Source organism: Salminus brasiliensis, chromosome 7 (assembly GCF_030463535.1).
Source record: "Salminus brasiliensis chromosome 7, fSalBra1.hap2, whole genome shotgun sequence".
In the NCBI taxonomy this organism is placed as follows: domain Eukaryota; kingdom Metazoa; phylum Chordata; class Actinopteri; order Characiformes; family Bryconidae; genus Salminus; species Salminus brasiliensis.
The window spans coordinates 20,096,283-20,118,437 of NC_132884.1; the positions used below are offsets into that span (position 1 = coordinate 20,096,283).

The 22,155-nt window shown below is 40.9% G+C and overlaps 1 protein-coding gene across 1 annotated transcript in view; it reads left to right on the forward strand.

The window, feature by feature from the left end:
* The window catches only part of LOC140559464 (uncharacterized), a 148,005-nt gene that overhangs the window by 28,901 nt on the left and 96,949 nt on the right, over positions 1-22,155 (forward strand). Inside the window, exon 3 of the mRNA XM_072682977.1 lies at positions 6,669-6,716. Within this exon, the coding sequence (XP_072539078.1) occupies positions 6,669-6,716 (48 nt within the window). The remainder of the gene's footprint in view (positions 1-6,668; positions 6,717-22,155) is intronic.

Here is a 22,155-nt window from a genome sequence, read left to right on the forward strand (position 1 = left end):
CCAACAGTTAATACTGCTTTATGGGCTTTGTGTCTTTTGATGCCGGATAGGCTGAAAGTCTCGCTAAACCCTGTTTATGCAGCGGCCTTTCCATAAACACACTCACTCTCTGATTCCGAGACCGCCACAAATCCCACCATGCTTTTCCAAAACAGTTGCACACATAGCCATTTCTTGCACACACACACACATGAGCATGCACACGCACTGGACCGGCCTATTGTTTTCCACATGAAATTGAAACCAGCGGATCTGCCTGGCCATCATGCCTAAACTATTCCCAAACACAGCACTCAAATCCACAGCAAGATTATGATGATCAAAAGGAGCATTTTTTCCAATGTGACAAAGACTGTCAAAGGATTTGTCTTCATTTTATAGTCTGCTTAGCCCAAGCTGAGAGATCCATTTTTGTTCTCTTCCATCAAAAATAGTTTTGGGTTTTTTTTTTATTGCAGAAATAATATATGACTGTACATCATATGCAGAGAATTATGAATTATGGACTTTTAATATCTCTGTGTATTTATCTATACAATTTCACCAGCATTTGGGGAAAGCAATTGGAGCATTCTCTATTCAGTACCATGCAAAGTATATCCAGGGACATGAATTAATTTTTTATGTTTCGTGGAAATGGGAATTACACTGGGAAGTACAATGGGTAGTATAATTTCTTTTAGGGTCTGAAACAGAACATTACACAGAAACCACCACAACTACACATAATATCCCATATTTCAGTACATAGTTTATTCACCATCTACCTTCATTATAACTTCCATTGTTTTCCGGAGACCTTGCAGTATGTCAACAGGAATTTCCATACCTCCAGTCTTCAGTCTTAGAACTTTGAGAATTTTCAGCTTTTTACCATCTAAGTCTTGCAAAACACATTCAATGATGTTGAGGTCTGGACTCTGAGAGGGCAAGTTCATTATTCCTTGAACATGACCAGCTTCTGTGTTTCTTTTTGATCTGTTTCCTTTACTCAATAAAAGCTTTTTGGTCAGCTCCACATCCTTTCAGACCAACAGCATGAAGTCGTCTTCTCACAGTGGAAGAATGGACAGAAACGCCTATGGACAGGAGTGGAGCAGGAACTTCACCTCTCTCTCAAAGATAAAAAGTGTTAACCCTTTCAGAAGTATGATCAGATTTAATTCTACCCACTCATCAAATCCGTCCACTGACTAGTCTTCCCACAACATACAGCGCATCCCGAAAAATGCAGGAATGTTCTGTTCCACCTTAAATGGTGCAGAAGTTACAGACTGTTACAGCTAACAAGAACGTACTTGCCAAAGGGTTAAGTGCTGTTTATCTGAGAGGGACAGTTTTAATGGTCTACCACGGTGTTTTCCAACCCTCCTCCTGGAGCGTTTTAACTCTAACCCAGCACACCCCATTCACCATATCAAGGACTTCTGAAGGCAGTTTAAGTTGGATCAGGTGGGGTGGATTAGGGTTGGATCCACTGTCTGCAAGAAGACAGAGCTCCAGGGGCAGGGTTGGAGACCACTAGTTTTTATGCACGTTGTATGTCATTTTGGAGCTCCAGTTTTCGATGAGGACAGACATATAATTTCTTTGACACCACACACACATATACACATGCACACACTGCTCTCTTGGTATGCAGAGTGCTGCATTCCCTGGTCCTCCCCTGGATGTTTCTGTGCATTCCTCTTCTCCCTCTGAGGGCATACACACAGAGACAGAGAGAGAGAGAGAGAGAGAGAAAGGAAAGGCCGCAAAGTGTGTATCCGACAGTCCAGCTGAAATCAGTGATTGACCTGTCACTTCTTGTCTGATAGCCATCTCCCCGAAAGCAGGTCAGCCGCACACGCCTAAAGTGCCTCTTAACCGCATTTTATGAAGCCAGAAAATGTAATCCAATAATGATATGACTCGTGAGTGCTTTGTGCTGCATGTCTACAAGTGGGAGTGTGCACTACTACTTTTTTACTACTCTTTAAAGCAGTTAAGGTAAGAATAAATAATATATATATATATATATATATATATATATATATATATATATATATATATATATATATATATATATATATATAACATAATGAGATACATTAAGAACATTTACTGACCAGTAACAAAGCTTTAGCATGGACTGTTGATCCAAAGAGAAAGACCAAGAGAGAAATGTATTCGAATGTCTCGAAAGCCTAGATTTGAAAGGATTTTCAGCAAGAAAATGGGCAAGAAAATGAGTTCTTGGATTGCACCTTCAGACAGCTAACCAATTGCAATCAAACTCTGAGTTGCCTCTGATCTGAGGCTTTTGTCGGTGATATCCAAAATCTGATGTCGAGTGGGTCGCGTGGGCCTGAAGCCGACCCATTATTGGGCAAAAGGCAGGAATACCTAAAAAGAAAGCACCAGTTCTTCACTGTGTACCACACACATCTGTTGACTCAGACCAATAGGCAATTTAGGATTGTCAATTCAACTTCCAAGTGTTTTTGGGAAGTGTGGGGAATGCCTGGAAGAAACCATGAGGACACTCCAAACTTCTTACAGAAAGTGACTGGACAGAGGATCGAACCCACAACCTCAGGCCTCTGGAGCTGTACAGCACACATACTACCTGTGTTCCCAGTACCTGGCTTGCCATCTAGATATAACTTCAGTTAAAGATTATTATTTAGATGTTTTTATCCAAAGTTCAGTATAATTATGTAGTTTCTACTAACTTTGTAGTTATACAGAAAAAATACATGTAATAACAATGTAAATTTTACAAATACATTACAGTAGTACAACTTGTGTAAATACAAATTGCAGTTTTAAATAAACTAAATATCTAACAGGAAAACTAGCAGTTAAATGCAATTACCCTCATCTTAGTCCACATGTAAAACCTCATAAGAGAGATTGTATGTATGTATGTGTTTACACATGTAACAATGAATACATCTTCAGTAGTTATACCAGTAGTAATGGTACATGTATTCCATTCCATTTCACTCTTCAAGGCATGGAGAATACATGATACGCACTACTAAGGTCAATATGGTAATTTTACAAGCTTGTATGCCGCCCGGAAACCTTAAGGTGTTAGCTGTTGGATTTGGGTGGTATTATTGGAATAATGGTAAAATTGGTTTAGGAGTATTGCTATGGTAACTGTAGTCTTGTTTGCCCCACCTTAGCTGTTTTATCAGAGCTGAGAAGCTGCAGTTTCCTCCGAGCGCATGTGTCGGAGAAGGCAGGCTAGTCTTCCTAGTGCTGGGGGTATTGCTAGTGATAGGGGGAGTTCACATAAACAGGGATTGGGTAACTGGGTTTGGGTAATATATATAAACTGGGATTGGGTAATATATATAAATGTGCCAGTGTTTGCTATTTAATACTTTAATTACTAATGGTGTACAATGCATGTGTGTATTGTTGTATGTATTTAAGTGGGATAGCTAATTTTGCATCTGTTACAATTAACTGCCTATGGGGTAAGCTGTAACACACTTCACTTCCTGCTGAATTGTTCATAAATTGTTGGTGCTGGAAACAAGGTTTCCCTATTCATTTGCAGAATGTAGAAATGTGCAGATTGCTTGTGTAGATTATTAAAAATAAAAAAGTGCTGCACCTCGCTCTCCCTTCCATGACTCAAATGTGTCAAGTGGTTGCACATAAATAAAATGTGTTGCAGCATCACAACTGCTGTTTTTCAGTTAGCATCTTCTTGCCAGTAATTGAGTTGATGTAACACATTTTATTCATGCGCAACCGCTTCGCACGTCTGAATCATGTAAATTCAAAGAAGCCTTGTTTTCAGTGTCCAAGAGTTACAAAAGGCCCTTACATTGCCTTTACCTCAAATGTAGTATCTGGATCATGTTGATCATGCTGTGAGGGCGAATTGTGGGTGACATGGCAGAGAATAAGTTGCATGTATACAGCATCTTTTTTTAGGCCAGCTCTGTTTGCCCCCACCTCCCCACACCCCACCCCCATCCAGGCTCAGAAAGACAAATAGCACAGCGCAAAAACTAATTAGCAACCAGGAACTAGTTAAGAGATGGCCTCTGAGACAGCTAGCAGAACGCTAGAGGGCTGATTTAAATATAGGGCCGTAGTCAGTGACTGAGTGTGCCTGGGAGATCCTGGCTCCTCTAGGCGCTCCACACGCCGACCTTTGACCCTCATTAGGAGGAGGGCGCTCCTGGTGGAGCGAGCCCCTTTCGGTGGTGTACAAGGGCGTATGAGGCGTCAGGACAGCCACAGCCAAGCCTGCAGTGGGCCAGAAGAGGGCCCTCCGATAAAACATCCTTAATATCACAGAACAAGGACAATGGCGTCCATTACCGCTCCGGGTAAAGCTCATGTCAAAACCACCGCAATCACTCGCCCCATATCCCCACATATAAATACACTTTCCATTCTCATATGAAAAAACAGGGCTGCCATCTGTTTTCAGTCTGCAGGAGTTAATGGAACTCATCTTATGTGAAAAATAATACTGTTTCCAAAATATGTAATTCAGCCCATATGGAAAAAAAAACCTCAAAGTTGTGGAGCAAATGATGAGGAAAAAAAAGAGAAGTGGATATGATTATGGTCAGCCAGATGCAGAGCAGTCTGTTAAATGCTAACAACTAACTAAATGTAGTCTGTGCTTGAGATGTGGCCTCAACTGAGTAATGTTGATAATTTTTTTTTAAATCCTCCATCTTAAGAAAAAATTATTTTATATCTGGATTCAGTGAACAGAGATTCCGGATATTATATTTGGAGATATGAAAGACACAGTACATTCTTCTTAATTCCTACACATAAACACACAATTTAAAAGCTATACTATTGCACCAAACACAGACTAGCGAGAACCTATTTATTGATTTATTGATCTTTAATTCTCCCCAAACCCTTGTGTGATCAAAACAAACAAAAAACAATCTGTGGATTTCTCATTTTTTGTGCTCCTTTCTCATGTTCTTTCTCTTTGTCTTTCTTTATTTATTTGGATCTTGGTTTATTTCTTCGTGGTTTTCTTTTGTTCAGTTTTTCTTTTGTTGTTTTTGTTGTCTATCTTTCTTCTCTCTCTCTCTCTCTCTCTCTCTCTCTCTATTGACCTCAACCCTTAAACCTCATCCCTTTCCCATGCAACACTTTCTTTTACTCTCGTTCTTTATTTATTCTTTCTTTTTATCTCATCCTCTTTGTTTTTCACTCCCTTTTCTCTCTTCCTTCCTATCTTTTACTCTTTCTTTCTTTTTTACTTTCTTTCTTGCTTTCTGTCTTTTTCATTTCTTATCTTTTTTACTTTTTATTTCTTTCCTTGTTTCTTTCTTTCTGACTTTTTTCTTCTTTCTGTCTTTCTTTCACTCTTTCTTTCTTTCTCCTGTATTTCCTTTTACTTTCTTTTAGACTTTCTTTTATAATGTATTTCCTTGTTTCTTTCTTTCTTTTATACTTTCATTCATTCATTCTTTCTTTCTTTTTTCTTTTTTTTTACTGTCTTTCATTCATTCTTTCTTTCTTTCTTTCTTTTTTACTTTCTTTATTTCTTGTTTTCTTTCTTTACTTTCATACTTTCTTTTACTCTTTCTTTCTATCTTTCATTCGTCCTTCCTTTTGCCTTTTGTTCTTATTTTCTTTCACTCTTTCTTTCTCTTTTCTTTCCTTCATTTTGTCTTTCCAAGTCTTCCTTCCTCCCTCCTTCTTTCCTTTCTTCCTTCTTCCTGTCTTTTCTTTTTCATTCTTCGTTTCCTCCCCTCTCCCCACTCTCATCCATTTTCTTTCTTTTGCTTTTTTCTCTATTTCATCTCTCTCTCTCTTTCTTTCTTGTTTCTTCTCTCAAAACACTTTTTTGTTTCTTTTCTTACTTTTCTCTGTCTCTTGACCTCTGCCCTTATTTTCTCCCAACCTTCTCTCCCTTCTGTCTTTCTTTCTGTCTCTGTCACTCTCCCTTGCCCTCTGTATTATTCCTTTTTGTCCATCTCTCTCTCTCTCTCTCTCTCTCTCTCTCTCTCTCTCTCTCACTTTCATGGCTAGATCATTTCCATCATTGCAAACATACATGCATTTCCATTCATTAGGCAAACACACTCTCAGCAATCAGACCACTGCGCCGGGGGCCACGGGCCTCTTGTAAAATCACATCGCTTAATAGCACAGTTCTATAATTATATGCCATTAACATCTATCAAAATGAGCTCCCACATGTCATGCATATAAGCTCCGGATTTGGCAATTGTGTTTCCCTCCCTCTCTCCCTCTCTCTCTCTCCCCGTCCATGTCTTTCCATTACAACGTCCAGCAGTTGCAGGGATAAATCCAGCTAATTGCTAATGCGTAACATTTATACTATGAGGCCCTTAATTATTTAGGTAATTAATTTTACTTGTATCTTGTTTTATGGACCACACAAGCTCTTTCTATTAGCTGGTGCTGGTGTGGTGTGGTGGCCTATTGCTGAATTATGTGCAGCGCATAAAGTAAGATTGGAAAGTAAATGATGTAGCCTATATCTTGGCTGTTATAAATGATGTATATTTCCACTGTTGCACAATCATGTGGATGTAGTTGTGGGCCTTCCCACAGTTCCCACAAACCAAGAGCACTTAAAAGAGCCACTAAATGCAGACTGTTTATCAGTGCCATTGTTAGAGATGCCTTTGTATACTTTTCTCTCTGAATTGCAGGGGCTTGGCAGTGAAGACAGACAGAGGTGCAGTGCCTGCAATGCTGAGGTAAGCTTTTTAAACACTAGCTAATTCACATTTCCAACCAATTAAAACATCATGCTTAAAAGTCATACTATAAACACATAAACATCCACATGAATGAATGTACATCCAATGTACACTGACCTGCTGGCAGATCCAAAAATTAATGCATGTCACAGAAGAAAATGAGATAAAATTAATTAAAGGCTGCTTTAAAAACACATCTGTAAGCGCTAATAATGTTTAACGGCTAAAGTTTAAAAGCTTGATTATTTACTAAAAATATTATGTTATTTCTAAGGTGATACACAATGTTTATGGCAGTAAATGACTTTTAATTGAAATATGTGCATTTTATTATTTCCATTTATTCCATTTATTACACAATATCTACAATATCAATATTTATTACAAAATATCATTTCAGTATTGATACCCAAGTATAGTGAAATGATTAATATTTCGCATATCATGTTTTTAGGGTCAGAACAAATAACCATACATACATATGTCATTCAATGTATATCCATATTGTTCCTGTCACACAAAAACCTGTCTCTGTTTTGATGATTTTCACTTTTTGCCATAATGTGAATCTGGCATTTGTTCTTTACGTAGTGTCAAATTTTCATGATGAATGAACCAATAGAAACACTCCAAAATAGCTTTTGTAAAGTTCTGTGAAGTTGCTATTTATGTTTTGATCCAGCAGTGATGATAATTTATGTATTTCTTATGTTCATAGGCATACTAGCAATGAAATAATACCACTGCCTACACATATCTAATAAACACATATTTGGTTTTGACACTTTTTGTTGTACTGGGTATTATCTATGCCAGCTCTTCAAAGTAGGACATTATGGTGACATGATACTCATTGTTTGTGTTAAATTGCTTTCTCCAATTACTTTGCTTGTGATTGGCATATTTAACCTGCAAACGCATCTTTTGTGTGCCTAAGCTTTTACCGAGTCAAATAAAACTTTTGGGCCGGAGTCAGTGACTGAGTGTACCTGGGAGATATAAAATAAAACTTTTTGCCACGTTAAGGCCCTGGATTCGCATGCTAGCCCTGTGTGGGGCAATAGTACCTCATAAAGAGAAACATCAAACACCATGAAAAAGGAAGAAAATCTGGATGCCAAATTACACACTAATGCCCTTGTAGTGTTCTATACAAGTCATGTAATTACTAAAGAGATGCATTATATATTTATACCAGAATAGTATTGCAATTTATTCGTATGTTAGACACTGTCGTTTTATGACCTATGTAGTTCACTATATATAGAGTTAGGAGGTATTCAATCAGAAACATGCCTGCATTGTGACATCAGCGTTTTTATAAAGCTCAGTTTTCTCCATTCTCACAACAACGAAAACCGTTTTCAGAAAGCTGTGTTTTCAGTGACCAAAACTGCGTTTTCGTGTGGATGGGAGGACGAGAGTGGACAGATAAAGTTGGTCTCCCTTATAATTTCCTCAGCCCAGCTAATTGTAAACTTTGCTGGTTGTAGTGAACTGCAGAGCAACATCACACGTCTTGTGTGTGTGTCCATCAGTGGGTGTGTGTTAGCAAGGCTGTTCTGTCTTCTCCTAGCAGATAGTATTTAAGCCATTAATGGGACCTGGTGTGTTGGAACAGGCTGAAACCTGAGGATCCGGGCCACTAATAGAACTAATGAGCAATCAGCTCTCTGCCTATTGCTCTGATTGGGACCGGTCTGTGAGGGGCCATGTTGGTTATGCCTTTTATAGGCTTTCTGATTAGCCACTAATAGTGTGCCAGGACACCCATAGTGGGAGTGGGGTGGGGTGGGGGGAAGATCATAATATTTGGCGTGGTGGCGGGCAACGTAATTTCCCAATGCATATTCAGCCCGCATGCTCACATTTAGCACACTTCCCACACGATACTTTCCTGATGTTAATTCTGCGAGGCCAAAGCGTCCAGCGCTGCAGGAACTCATTTGGGAGAAATGACAGATGTTGATGTGGCGACACACAAGAGGTCAGCGGCTTGGTTGTGTGTGTGTTTGTGTGGCTCCAGTGTGCCATTCAGTCTTCTGCTGACCCATGTGTGTTAGCGTTAGCGTGTATTCATGCTAACACATTGATTGAAAGGCCATAGGCATTCCTGACCCTGTCAGGCTTTCAAAAAGACTGTATAAGAGCTGTTACTTTACTCACTGAGCACGTGATCAAACCCGCAAGAATGTGATTGCTTTTGTGTGGAAACATCTTCCATGTAATGCCTTTACTTTTCAAAACCCTTTTGATTTTTCAGTCATGAAAGGCATCCATTCGAAACACCGGCCTTGGTATGAAACTCAGTCTTTGTAGAAGTTTAAAATGGCAGCATTGAAAACTAGAATACTTTGAATTACGATACTCAAACTGTCTTCTTATATCTTTTTTTTCCTCACTGTTTTTATCAGAACACTCAGTAGTGATTAAAGGGTAACACCATGGCAGAACCACTTCCGCTTCCCCAAATGAACGTTCAATTGATCATTTTTTGATATAGATCTTACAGTCTTTTTTGGTGCCTTTTTATAGTGATGTCAGTGGTTCGGTAACACTTCAGTTTGAGGCTGAGGGGATTACAATGCCCTTGTAAAGCCTTTATTAAGCCTATTCACTTTGGATCTTCAAGTCTATTTTGTGGCAGTTCACAGCCTTTTCCTTTGCCACTCCTTTGTCACATATAAAAATATGTGCTGTATGATATTTTATGCTCAAGTGATATACAGCGTATACAGCGTCACCCCCTACAACCACACACACAACCGGTTAGCTGACCCCATAAGGTTTGTATATACAGCACAAGAACTGATGGGTGGTGAGGGGTGGGGGGTGGGGCTACAGCTTAATAATGTATTAATTAACAGGAAGTTAATAACCAACTACTAATTTAATTGGATAAGGATTAATAAAGACTTCATAAAGGTATTACCTTGCAGTACCACCTAATACTGATTTGCTGTCATCTAGAAATATATATCCAAACTAAGAATCACTTAGAAGCCTTCATTTACTCCTGAACTGACCACATATTTAATAAACAGTTTCCAGAATTAAACAGACCATTGGTTTAGCACTCAGCACCTCACATCTTATTCTTCAATGTCAGTCAGTCCTATTTCTCCTTGGGTCATTCTATGGCCAAACTGTCTAATGGCGGGGGGTACAAGGATATGCTGGAGAGCAAGGTCAGTTGCATCATGCACTAATATCTTTATCTGGAGTCTGCGTTTATTAGAACTTGCGATGGGCAGTACGAAAGAGGGCCGCTTCATTTCATTACTGCCCATACTGCACGTTCCCATCAATCCCTCAGCCTTCTGGCTCCTTTCTTTATTGAGTGACATGGAGACTGCACTATCATATATATATATATATATATATATATATATATATATATATATATATATATATATATATATAGTTTTTTTTTCTAAGAGGAAGACATGGTAGTAATAGGACTGTGCTCTTTAAGTCAATAGCGCTTAAAAGGCCATGCCTCTTGCTCATGTCTGTCCTGACTAGACTTCAATATAGATTTTATAATAGATTATCCCCCCCCCCACACACACACACACTTAATGTTGGTGTGCATTAGCTGCCAGATTTCAGTATTGAGGGCATCATCTGATTATCGAGGACATTACAGAGATTCATTTTGGTTGTTTTTGGGTTGAACTTCAACCAAATGAATTATGAATATTATGAATATTATGAATTATGAATATTTATAAAACACTATTGAACACTCCATCTGGTTATGCAAAAACAAATAATGGCACCATCTGAGTTCCATAAACTGTAGTTTTATATGGGCCTAACCCAAATACAGCCAACTTTTTGTAGAAACTTTTGGACAGAAAAGTTTTAAGCCTGAAATCAAGGACCCAAAGACCCAAGCCCTCCAAAATTCTTTTTGAAACCCTCCCCGTCTGGGACATCATTACCCAAGGTGCCCCATGCAAAGATGATACCAATGTTGGTAAAGTCAGGGCTACCATGTCCTTCCTTCGAGACACGTGAAGTGCCACCACATCTGCTGCTAATTCAAAGTCACTGGACACTTCAGTGCTCAATAACACCAATCCTGTTGCTGTTCTCATCCTGGGGTGGGTCCTGGGCTAACCCACCCACCCAGAGAGAGTGAGGCCAATTATCCTCCCGGACTCCAGGCCTTGGATATCTGTTGCGTCGCTGGGGATTGATGTCCTGGCGATAGGGCAAACACTTGGATAGCTGTGCCGCTTATGAGCCAAGCCTTTGTCTGTTTATTCCTCACACAGAACATTTTCGATATAACATTTATTTGAACATTTATCATTTACACCAATCAGCCGTAACATTAGTACCACCTTAAGTAGGCCCCCCTTGTGCCACCACAACAGATCTTGCCATTTAAGGCATGGACTCCACATAATCTCTGAAGGTGCTCTGTGGTATGTTGCATCAAATCATTAGCGACAGCTCCTGTAAGTCCTGTTACGTCCATAGGTCGCATCAATGAGGTGGTAGATACTGACCACTGCGTACCAGAAAACCCACAATACCTGCCTAATGTTTTGGAGATGTTCTGACCCAGTTGTATAGTTACCACAATTTGACGCTTGTGGCTCAGATTCTTATGCTTGACCATGTTGCCTGCTTTTAACACATTACCTTCAAGAACCGACTGTTCACTTGCTGCCTAACAAGTCCCACTCCCTGCACAGATGCCACTTTAGATGAAGATAATTAATGTTATTCACTTCGCCTGCCATGTTATAGCTAATCAGTGTATTTCCTGCACAATTCCTCAAAGATCTGGGCCTTCTGGACCTCCATGCTTCCTCCAGGTTTTATCGACAATGAGTGTGTGTCACCAGCATGCCAGATTAAAAAATGCCAATGCAACAAAAGGTCAAAATAATAAAGCAAGGGAAAATCTTTTCAAATTAAGACCCTGAACATGAAATTAGGATCTGACTTGTGTCTGAACTAGACAGAAACCATGACGAATGGTTACTTTTTTGATTGTTTTGAGTGTGAACTTGGGTATACTTCCTTAGATTTGTTGTTGGAATATTTTTTATTGATTATTAATATAATTAGAGAGCATTGCAGGATTTTTTTGGGGGGGCGGGGGTTGGGCTGGACGAAGTTTGGTTTTGGGTTGACCTATGCAAGACTAAATGAGCCATATAAATACTAGGGCATATTTACTCATGTTTCAAGAGCGAGGGAAAAGTAATACCACCAGCATGACTGATCTCAGGATACACTCATACTCTCTCTCTCTCTGTCTCTTGCTCTCTCTCTCCCTCCATTTCCCTTCCTCTCCATCTTTTTTTTTTCTTCTTTTTTTTCATTTTTGTCTTATTTTGCGCCTCGCAGCACCAAGTGGCCTCCACAAGCCTCCATAATGGCTTGCAGGCTGTCCCACCTGACCAGGGTAATGCAACCCAATACCCTTTAAATGGGAGTCATTTTCAGCTTTTGTTGCCGTGGCGAGCCTCGGGGCAGCTGAGGGAGGCCGGGGACACTGAGTGAGCAAAACAATTTGGAGCGAAGTGCAGCAGCAGTCTTCCCACTACCTCTCTCGCTCGTTCACTCATGAGTGAGTGAGTGAACACAGCCCGTCTCCACTGTCTGCCTGTGTTAGGCCATTCTGCCCGCATTTAAAATCCTGTTAAACCGCCTCAACACCAAGCTCTTACTACTTCACCCCCTGCTGCGTTCACACACACATAGACACACACACACACACACACACACACACACACACACTTACAGCAACAGTGCTGCACCAATTTAGGTGGACCCCCTAGGCACACACTTAAAATCCCACAGTTTTTAGTCTCTATGCAAGTCATACCTTTCCAAAAAGTAATAATTACCTATAATTTGCCTGTATTAACTCCTTAAACTCTAAGGATCCATCAGCGAATTCAGGTGTTTCTTCCTCACTCATATGATAATATATCTTCCACAGTAGTTTTCTAGTAAATACTGAATACAATGTGCTAAAAATATGTCTATTATATACTTTCCAAACAGTGAGTCCAGTTTCATTCATACTGTTAAACCTCCAATCTTGCTGGTGAGTGATTTTACTTTGTCTTCTCTATCAGTCAGATCAGTCAGTGTCCTACCTGTTAGCTTCAGCAGAGATCTGTTTATACGTTACTGCAGTTTAACACATAAAAAAGGTAAAAAAAGGATAAAGGTGCACGTATTCGTCACTGTACAGTGTGGACTGTACAGCGAAATGTGTCCTCCGCATTTAACCCATCTGGTAGTGAACACACACTCACACACACACACGTGTTAGGGGCAGTGAGTACACACACACACCCAGAGCGGTGGGCAGCCAACTCCAGCGCCCGGGGAGCAGAGAGGGTAAAGGGCCTTGCTCAAGGGCCCAACAGTGGCAGCTTGCCGAGCCCGGGAATCGAACCCACAACCCTGTTATCGATATCCCGGCGCTCTAACCGCTGAGCCACCACTGCCCCACAGCAGGAGATTTAATTAGTCAGAAATTATCCTTGTATGACTACGTTTACATTCCAAGGTCTAAGCAATATTGATTACCCCATTTAATGTTGATGTTTGTAACTCATTACCAAATGGTGATGTGTTTTTACCACAAGGCTCCCCTTTTTGGTGTAAGCTAAGAAAGGAGGAGAACAAAAACTAAAAGCTGAAGCTAAGGCTAAAAGCAAACTAGGTCCACAACTGTAAGCTAGCAGCTATAGTTAACAGCTACAGCTAATTACAACAGAAAGAACACATAGGGCTACGCTAGAGCTAATGGCTACACAAATGCTAAGCAGTGAAGGTAGAGAGGAGGGTAGGCCTCTGCCTGGCTGTCATTGCCTTATGCCAAGAATGGTCCATAGGAGTTTTGATAGGTGATGCTTTTGTGGTGCTGTTGTAGTTCTCTGGCATGTAGTGCTCAACCACAATAAATAAAAAAATCTCCCAAAAGCTGTAAACTCAGTAAAGCTGGCATACAGTAGACTTATCACTTCAGCTATATTGCTTACCTGCAAGTGCCTTTACACAAGTGCCTCTACGCTCCTTCAGGCCTGTCAGTCAGCTTCTTTCTCTCCTTCTTTGTATTTAGTAACACCAGTTTATTTTTTACAAGAAATGAAGGTTTAGATTAGGCAGTTCACAATTTCTGGTTACATGCTAACTGGAAAACTCAGCAAGTCAGAGTGCTGTGAGCGTGCTGCCAAGACTCAAATGCTGAATGTGTTACATCAGTGTTCCCTGATCATCTTTCAGTAGATTTTGAGCTGTTTGCATGAGTGTTTTGCAATTGGTCATTGAGTTGATTGGGAAAGTTACTTGCTCTCCAGGCGGGATGCAGCTGAGATTAAGCTGTACTGCAATACAGTAAGAGCATCCACCTATTGATACACTATTTGTGTCCGTCCTCTTCTTAACCCTTGGCCTCTAAAACACCACCGTGGATAGTCCACTCATTCCAGCGCCATGTCAGTGTCACTGCTGTGCTGAAAACAATCCACCAGGGATCAAAAAACTGTGGTCAGGAACTGGCCACCGATGTGTGGGATAGTGTCTCAACAGATGAGCTACCCTCTGTAATCTTACACCCAGCAACACCTATAAAGTAGGTGGAACTAATGAAGTGGTCCAAGAGTGAACATACAAGCTGGGGGTTCTTTGCAAAGTGGTCAGTGAGCGCATACACACTCAGCTGTATTATCACAGACTCGTGCTCCTACATGAGGATTCTTGACAAACAAGGACAGACACTCATGGACACTTCGCCCACACACACGGACACACGTGTCTTCTGGTTATATTACTAAGCAGGACGTTCGGTGTGTGAGAGTCATCTGATTGAGGGGCTGACGTAGTGTGCGGCAGCTGGGGCCTCATCCCGCTGATGATGTTTCAGCAGCCTCTGCGCTCGGATCAGCTAATGCATCAGCGTAATAACCTTTTAATGTCTGCGTTATGGTGCCCATTTAATATTTGCTCTCAGAACGATGCGCTAGTAGATCAGCAATGACTGCTATGATGATAATGATAATCATGCAGTCCTAAACTGTAAAGCAATACATTACTCTGCTCACCGGTGGTTAAAATTAAGAGCCTTTAGCCATTATGGTTTCAGGAAGGAGGAAGGGGGTTGGGGGTGGGGAGGGGGGCAAATAAATAAATAATAAAAGCTCCCTGCAATTCAGCTAATGCAATTTCTCCATTCGAAGCATTTGCCATTTAATTTCACTTCATTTTGTTGATTCTGCTTTTTTTTTCTTTCCTTGTTGTTCTTTTCTTTTTTTCCCCCTCCCTCGGTCTTAGCAAGTGGGTTTAAAACATGGTCCATTTGCATGAGTTATGCTAATTTGTTAGGGCAATGAATGCATTAATTTCATTAGCAAATGGCCTCAAAGCAATAATTACCAGAGTAGGTGTGTCACAAGCAATCATGTTAAAATTTGCCAGTTAATTATTAAGATTTTGTTCGGAGGGACCTAGATTTGACATGAGTAGCCGAGGGAGGGAGAAAGAAAGAGAGAGAGAGAGGGAGAGGGAGAGAGAGAGGGAAGCGATAGAGAGAGAGAGTGTGTGTGTATGTGTGTGTTGTGGTGGTGGGGGTAAGCTAATACATTCCAGTGGCCGGAGCAAGGTGCTTGTTGTTGTGTTGCGGGTAGCAGGAGGGGGGTGGGGCTGGGGGGGGGGGGGGGGGGGGTTGCATTTTGACAGCGTACATTGTGGACTAATTACCACAAATAGTACTGGGCTTGCTGCTGCTCACTGAATCCAGAGGGGTGTAATTAGAAGAGAAAGCAGGGCAAGGGCTGGTGGAATGGCCTCTGCTCCCATTGATTGGCGAAGAGGAGGTAAGGCCTCTCCTTGGTTGTCATTGCCTTATGCCCTAACCAGCAGGGGCCAAGTATGGTCCATTGGACTCGGACTTGTGATAGGTGGTGCTATTGCCATTCCCTTCCATTTGGAATGGGGGAAGTGACCTTAAAAATGCTGGGTAATGTATGCTGAGTGGAGTGAATGTCTCATAGATCATCTCTGGCATTTCAAAAGTATCTGATTCCCTTTTTATTTTATTTCTGTATCTTATTTGTATACCACTTAGACATACCAGCTGCTCCAAACATTATGTGAGCAGGTGAATTTCTACTACTGTATTTTCTGTGCAATACATCAAAAATGGTTTGGCGCCAATCTGGAGTCCATAACATTAACAATGTGCTTAGTGTACATGTTCCACTTATTGGACAGCTCAACATCCTTGGAGGAGAACAATAACTGCCACTAACAGACATCCGTCTTGGCTAGCACTGTGCTGGAGAGAAGAGTGGTGGCCATCCTACCCAACCAGGTTGGAGCCAATTATGCTGTCTTGGACTCCTGGCTCTGGACTCACTGGGGATCGAATTTGCAATCTCCCAATGAGCCGGGTTCACCGTTCCCAAATGGGCCCCATCGTTACAGCCTACCTTAATCCAACATGGGTCCCATCTAGGCCTTGTATGCAGTGTACAACCTAGATGGGGCCCATATTTAACCCATCTTGGTCTCATCACTGACCCTGTTGAGCATTCATATGTGGGGCCAACATGGAACCCGAGGACAAAACTTTCTGGTTCCCAGTTGGGTTACTTATTCAGATCCCACATGGACACTACAGCCAATATGCTCATGGGCTAGCTGAATTCATGGTTGGCATGGGCATGGCCATGGTTGGCATGGGCTCTGAATGGGTTTGCACATGCGATTTTACTGGGACCCAGTTGGGCTTCCCAAATGGGCCCCATCGTTACAGCCTACCACGTGGGTCCCATCTAGGCCCTGTATGCAGTGTACAACCAAGATGGGGCCCATGTTTAACCCCTGTCCCATCATTGACCCTGTTGGGCATTCATATGTGGGGCCAACGTGGAACCCGAGGACAAAACTTTCTGGTTCCCAGTTGGATTAACTCTACAGAACCCACATGGACAGGTTGGCTGGGACCCTATACAAGTTTACTATGAAAAGTTGGGGTTAAACTGATGTAGGCTGGAAAGGCTTACATATGCAAATGAGTGACATTACAAAAGCACTGAATATTAAATAGGCTGTTTCTGTAGCCTAGCCTTCCTATATGGACTGTATGTTTGTATGACTGTATGTGTTTTGAATCTTTAATAATGTTTACATAAACAGGTTTATTTAAAAAGGTGAGAAGGCTAATTCAGTTTTCCAAGAAATAGTTTTACATAGTTTACATGATGCTAAATGACAGGGTAAAAGCTTGTTAGCTTCATTAGCTTTATAGTTCCACTACAAAACTAAACTTCAGCCATCAAACATGTCTTGGCTGATCAGCAACATTTGGCAGTGAGGAAGAAACTCCAGTAAGGGGTTAACCAAACCTGCTCAGAGCTGTTGTTTCAAGCCACTTACCCGTGGCGGAATAAAACAAGCATTTTTAGTCAAACCTGACGCTCGCTTTGCTTTGGCAGCTTCTTCAAAAGAAAATCTAGGCTAATAGTGCACATGGGACGTGATTTAGAAGAGCGATGATTTGAACTCCATTTTTGTGAGGAAGTTTCCTTTGTGACTTTGATACTTAAAGTCACCTACCATGTTTGTAGCTAGCACATCTTCCTCATCCTGGCTGCTCTCTCTTTGAAGAAGAGGTTGGCATCTGGGCTCATTTCTTCCCACTCGAGCCATAAATCTTCAACTCTTCTTCTTTTAGGGTTGTCTCCCTGTGCCTTAATCCACTGACATCAACTCAAACCCTCTCCCTCCCCTTCTGTCTCTCAAGTGCCTCCTTAAAGGTGAACCAGCCCCAATCTTCTACAGACACTTTTGGAAATAAAACGCGCTAATCGTGCCTTGATTCCAAATGAAAGGTAGCTTATTTGGTGATGTGGTTCAGCCGAACAGCTGCCGCAGCTCAACTGTTAAACTCCAAATCCTGTCTGTCTGCTTTTTTTCTGCTTGTCTGTCTCTCTGTACAGTCTGTTTTAACTCACGTGTTCCTCAGACATGCCCTGACAGATAGAACAGATGACAACATATGACATATGAAAGGGTTCTCAGTATACTCCCTGCTGTGGAGCTGGCCTTAAGGCACACATTCTCCATGATTCTACATTGTGCTTTCTCTTTCTTTCTTTCTTTCTTTCTTTCTTTCTTTCGGAGCTGCATTTGCCACTTTTTATTTTGTCGTGGAATTACATAATAGTTACATTATGAGGTGTAATAATGTACGGTACAATTTTAAGACAAATTATTGAGCATGAATTATTGCACATATTCGCATTTGATTCTTATGTAATATAAGATCTTTTAGCTGGGCCTTATTTAGAAGTGTTTTACTTTGGCGCTAAAAGCACTACTTTAAAGGCTAAAAGTTCTAAGAATGTGTATAATTTAATGTGTAGCACAAATACAGAATATTTTAGGATAGTTTGATGGCTAATCTCTATAAGATGCGCTCCTTTTGAACTTTCCTTTTTTTACCAGTGAACCAATGCGCTTTAAGGAAAACGCTGGGTACCTGTCTCTGATACATCAGCTAGCAGACACCCATGCCGGTTAGCATCACACGGAGGTAATGTGGGGAGAGCGAGAACCATCTACCCACCTGAAAAGAGCAAGGCCCATTGTGCTCTCTCAGGCTCCGGCTGCTGATGGCAGGCAACATGACCTGGGTTTCGAACCAGCAATCCTTGGGTCATAGAGTCTGCTGGACCACTCAGGGCCCCAAATTTATGCATATTTGTTTGTTAAATGAGTTTATTAAAACCACAAATCCATGAAGTGATCTTTCCTTTAAAATATACAAATTGATGTATTAAAAATATCTTTTCAAACATCTTGTGATGTAAATGAACTAAATCTTCATGCATTTGTCATTTATTAAACATAAAATGAAGGCTACATGCTTGCTGATTACTTAATTCAGAAGTTTCTAATTTGATTCATAATGACTTTTGGTTTTGATATTGATTCTGATTGAGTCTTATAGAGTCTTAAGAGCTTAAATACTAAACTATTAATTTATAATAAAAAATTAAAACAAATACTTTTACTTAAAAAAAACAACAAAAAAAAAGGCCATTGGGGTCACACTATACAGCAGCTTTATTGCAGTGGGGCATTTTGCTCATATCGTGCAGCCTTAAGCCAGAGCTATCCAAGCAGCTGGATTTTATTAATAAAATAAAGATAGCTTTTTCCTTCACAAAGGTGTAGTTATCCTTGCCAAAGGACCTATTGGTTTAGTTAACTCGCTCAGGCACTCGCATGCAGCCTTGCATTGGTATGGCGTGAGTCCAACTTGAATAAGCCACAAGGTCAGTGACGGAATAACAACTCAGTCAGGCGACTGGTCTGAATGAATAAGTTCAGATAGTAGCTTTAATTTCCATCAATAGTGCAGCCAGGCTCTGGCTGCTCTTCCAGCCTCAGTGTTTGGGTAAAGCTAATTTAACTCCAATTCTTTAACCCCTCTGCCCTCCCCCACTCCTGCCCCCACCCGCCTTCTCTCCCTCTCTCTTCATCTGGCCGCGGCCCCCCACCCCAGGCTCAGCTCATTTGAGTCGGAGCATGGGAAGGTCCTGGGGCGGACTCAATCACACGTAGCTTTAATTGGCTCTCAGGCATTCAAATTGAAACCGATGGAGGATTAATAACAGCCACAACTGGTTTGCCTTACTTGTTTGTAGCCGTGGAAACGGAGGGGGAAATTGGTGGGAGTTGCCAGACTTTTTAATTGTAGACAGGATGGTGGAGTTAGCTGTTAGTGCTGTCACACACATGTACACACACACACACACATGCACACTTGATGGGTCCACCTTAATTCAGAGGTACGTGTGGTGTGTACGTGGGTATGTATATCAGTGTGTGAAAAAGTATGAGTGTAAAAACGAGCATGCATGTGTGTGTGTGTGTGTGTGTGTGTGTGTGTGTGTGTGTGTGCATGTGTGCATGTGAGTGCAAGTGCTGCCCTGTGGTCCATTCCCCCTGTCATCACCCTCTACACACACTCCCTCGTGTAGTCACAGTGAAAGTGCACACAGACACACACGTCCACATACACACACACACACACACACACACACACACACACACACACTCACTTACATGCACACACACAAAGGGCCAGGTGTTCAGCAGTGGAAGCCTTTCCTCAGATTTAAGACATATATGTACACACACACACACACACACACTGACAAAGAGCCAGGTGTTCAGCAGTGGATGCTTCTCCTCAGCCCTAATATGCACACTCACACACACACACACACACACATGGAGTTCAGGCATGTCCACACACCACAATGGCGCAAATGTTTTCTGGAAACCTGCAGAGTTTGGTCTGGCTTTATTGCTGCGTGTGTTTTGACAAGTGTGGATGAAAGGACAGTGCAGGCGCTGTGGTGAGAGAGAGACGAGCCTTTACGAGCGAACTGTTCACACTAAATGCTGGTACTGACCTAATGACCTGCAGGCCAGCAGATGGTGGAACTCACAAGAAGCTCAAGCAGCAGCATTCCCCTCTGCTAATGCAACTGACATGTGAGATCTTCAGCAACAAGTGACAAATGGGCACATTAAAATAGATAAATCTTCTTCAGTAAACAAACAAACAAATAAACATTTTCTGGACATTTTTCAGCACAATTCCTGTTCATTTAAAAAATTCTTTGAATTAGTAGTAGTATTAGTAGTAGTATTCCTATACTAAAAAAAAAAATGGAATCAGTGTGCTGGCGCGACCATCGCTGCAATGTCTAATGTATTCAATCTAACAACAGAGTGGTCTGGTAGGCTTTGGCGGGACATTTTCTAGCCACAGCACGTGTCTTTACATACTTATGTCACATGCAAAGGATCCCGCACTGTTTGCTGGGCAACTACGGCGTTCCTAATGGTGCTGATAAAAGAGGTATTGTGAATATGGAGATCAGAACTGCAAGCTCCACCTTTCTCTGCTCATTCCCCCACCGTCAAACCAGAGAAATAAACCAAAAGAGAGCATGACAGAGTACTTGTTAAAACTAGGAAAGACACTAGCTTGGTTTTTACAAGGTGGCAAGAGCTCAGTTACCTGAAAGGATTCAAATTGATGCTGAGCCAGGCTATAATTGCTGTGAATTTTGTAATTTGTGTACCTGCATTACAGTGAAGTAGAGTACTGTATTACCTGTATAGCAAATTAGCCGATTAGCTTGCTAATGCTGTGAAACATGCTTTGTAAAAACAGAGTCACCATTCCCAGATAATTTTAAGTGCCATAATTGCTGTGGTTTTGTTAACACAACCTATACAAATATCTGACTGAGTGGATTCTCTATAGCTACTGAACACATGCTAAACAGACAGTTAGCAGTTGCAATGATGAGTTATTTTAGGGTTAAAATGTTAAATACGGTTGTATCTAATGTGACATTGCTTTTACACACACCTTGTTTAATGCTTTGTTTGATCCTAGACAATAATAATGATTTAAAATGTGTAGAAATGTGTCTCTGTAGAGGATTATTTATGTATTTATGTGTAGAAAATCAACAACATGTCATTTGATTAGGGGTTTCCTAACATTTTCATAAGACTGTAGGTCCCAGTCATCATTCTGCTGTTGAATAAACCTTAAAATACAAAAGATTCCTGTCTTTGAATCTTTGAAGCAATATTATGGCTGAATATGAAGGTAAAAAAGACCCACTATAAGAAATATTGGCCTGGCCTTACGAGAGCTCTCGATTGTTTGACTTTGGGGCAAAAGGTTTGACTATTGCACTTCTATAGAACATTTGAAAACGTTAACCTCTGAAACTCTGCGGAACAACCAGTGTTTTTCCTCAACCAGTTTGCATTGCTTTGCATGTATTTACCAAATACTAATTCTTAGGGTGTAATAAAAAGGTCAGGGGGCATAATGGTTAATGGTTCAGTAGGTTTGTTGAAGAATAAGTGTGTTAATCTCTGATATCATTGCAATTTGGTTTAATAACACAACATTCGGTCACTGAATTAACATTAAGATTACATTTATATACCTGATTTCACTGAGTAAATTAATTACTAGGTCTAATTTCAGTTCTCTGAAATTCTTATATCTTGGTTTTCTTTAACAAGACTTTAGATTTAATATAAAAATAAAATGCATTAAACACACAAATAGTCATTAAAATTTGCATATTCAATACATTAATATGTAATAATTTTAACATTCAACATTCACCACCTTCAGATGAATTCATTTTTTTTATCCCTTTTTTATATGAGAGAGCTTTTTGTTGTGGGAGTTTGTGGTGGGGACGTGAGCTGTTCTTAAGCCCGTATCTGTCTAATGCCTTCATCTTCTCCTGTGTGACGTTGCATTCACTGCACTTGGCCTTAACCACACCTGACACATCAGAGGCAGCCACCCGCAGGACGTTTGTGTTTTCTGATGTGT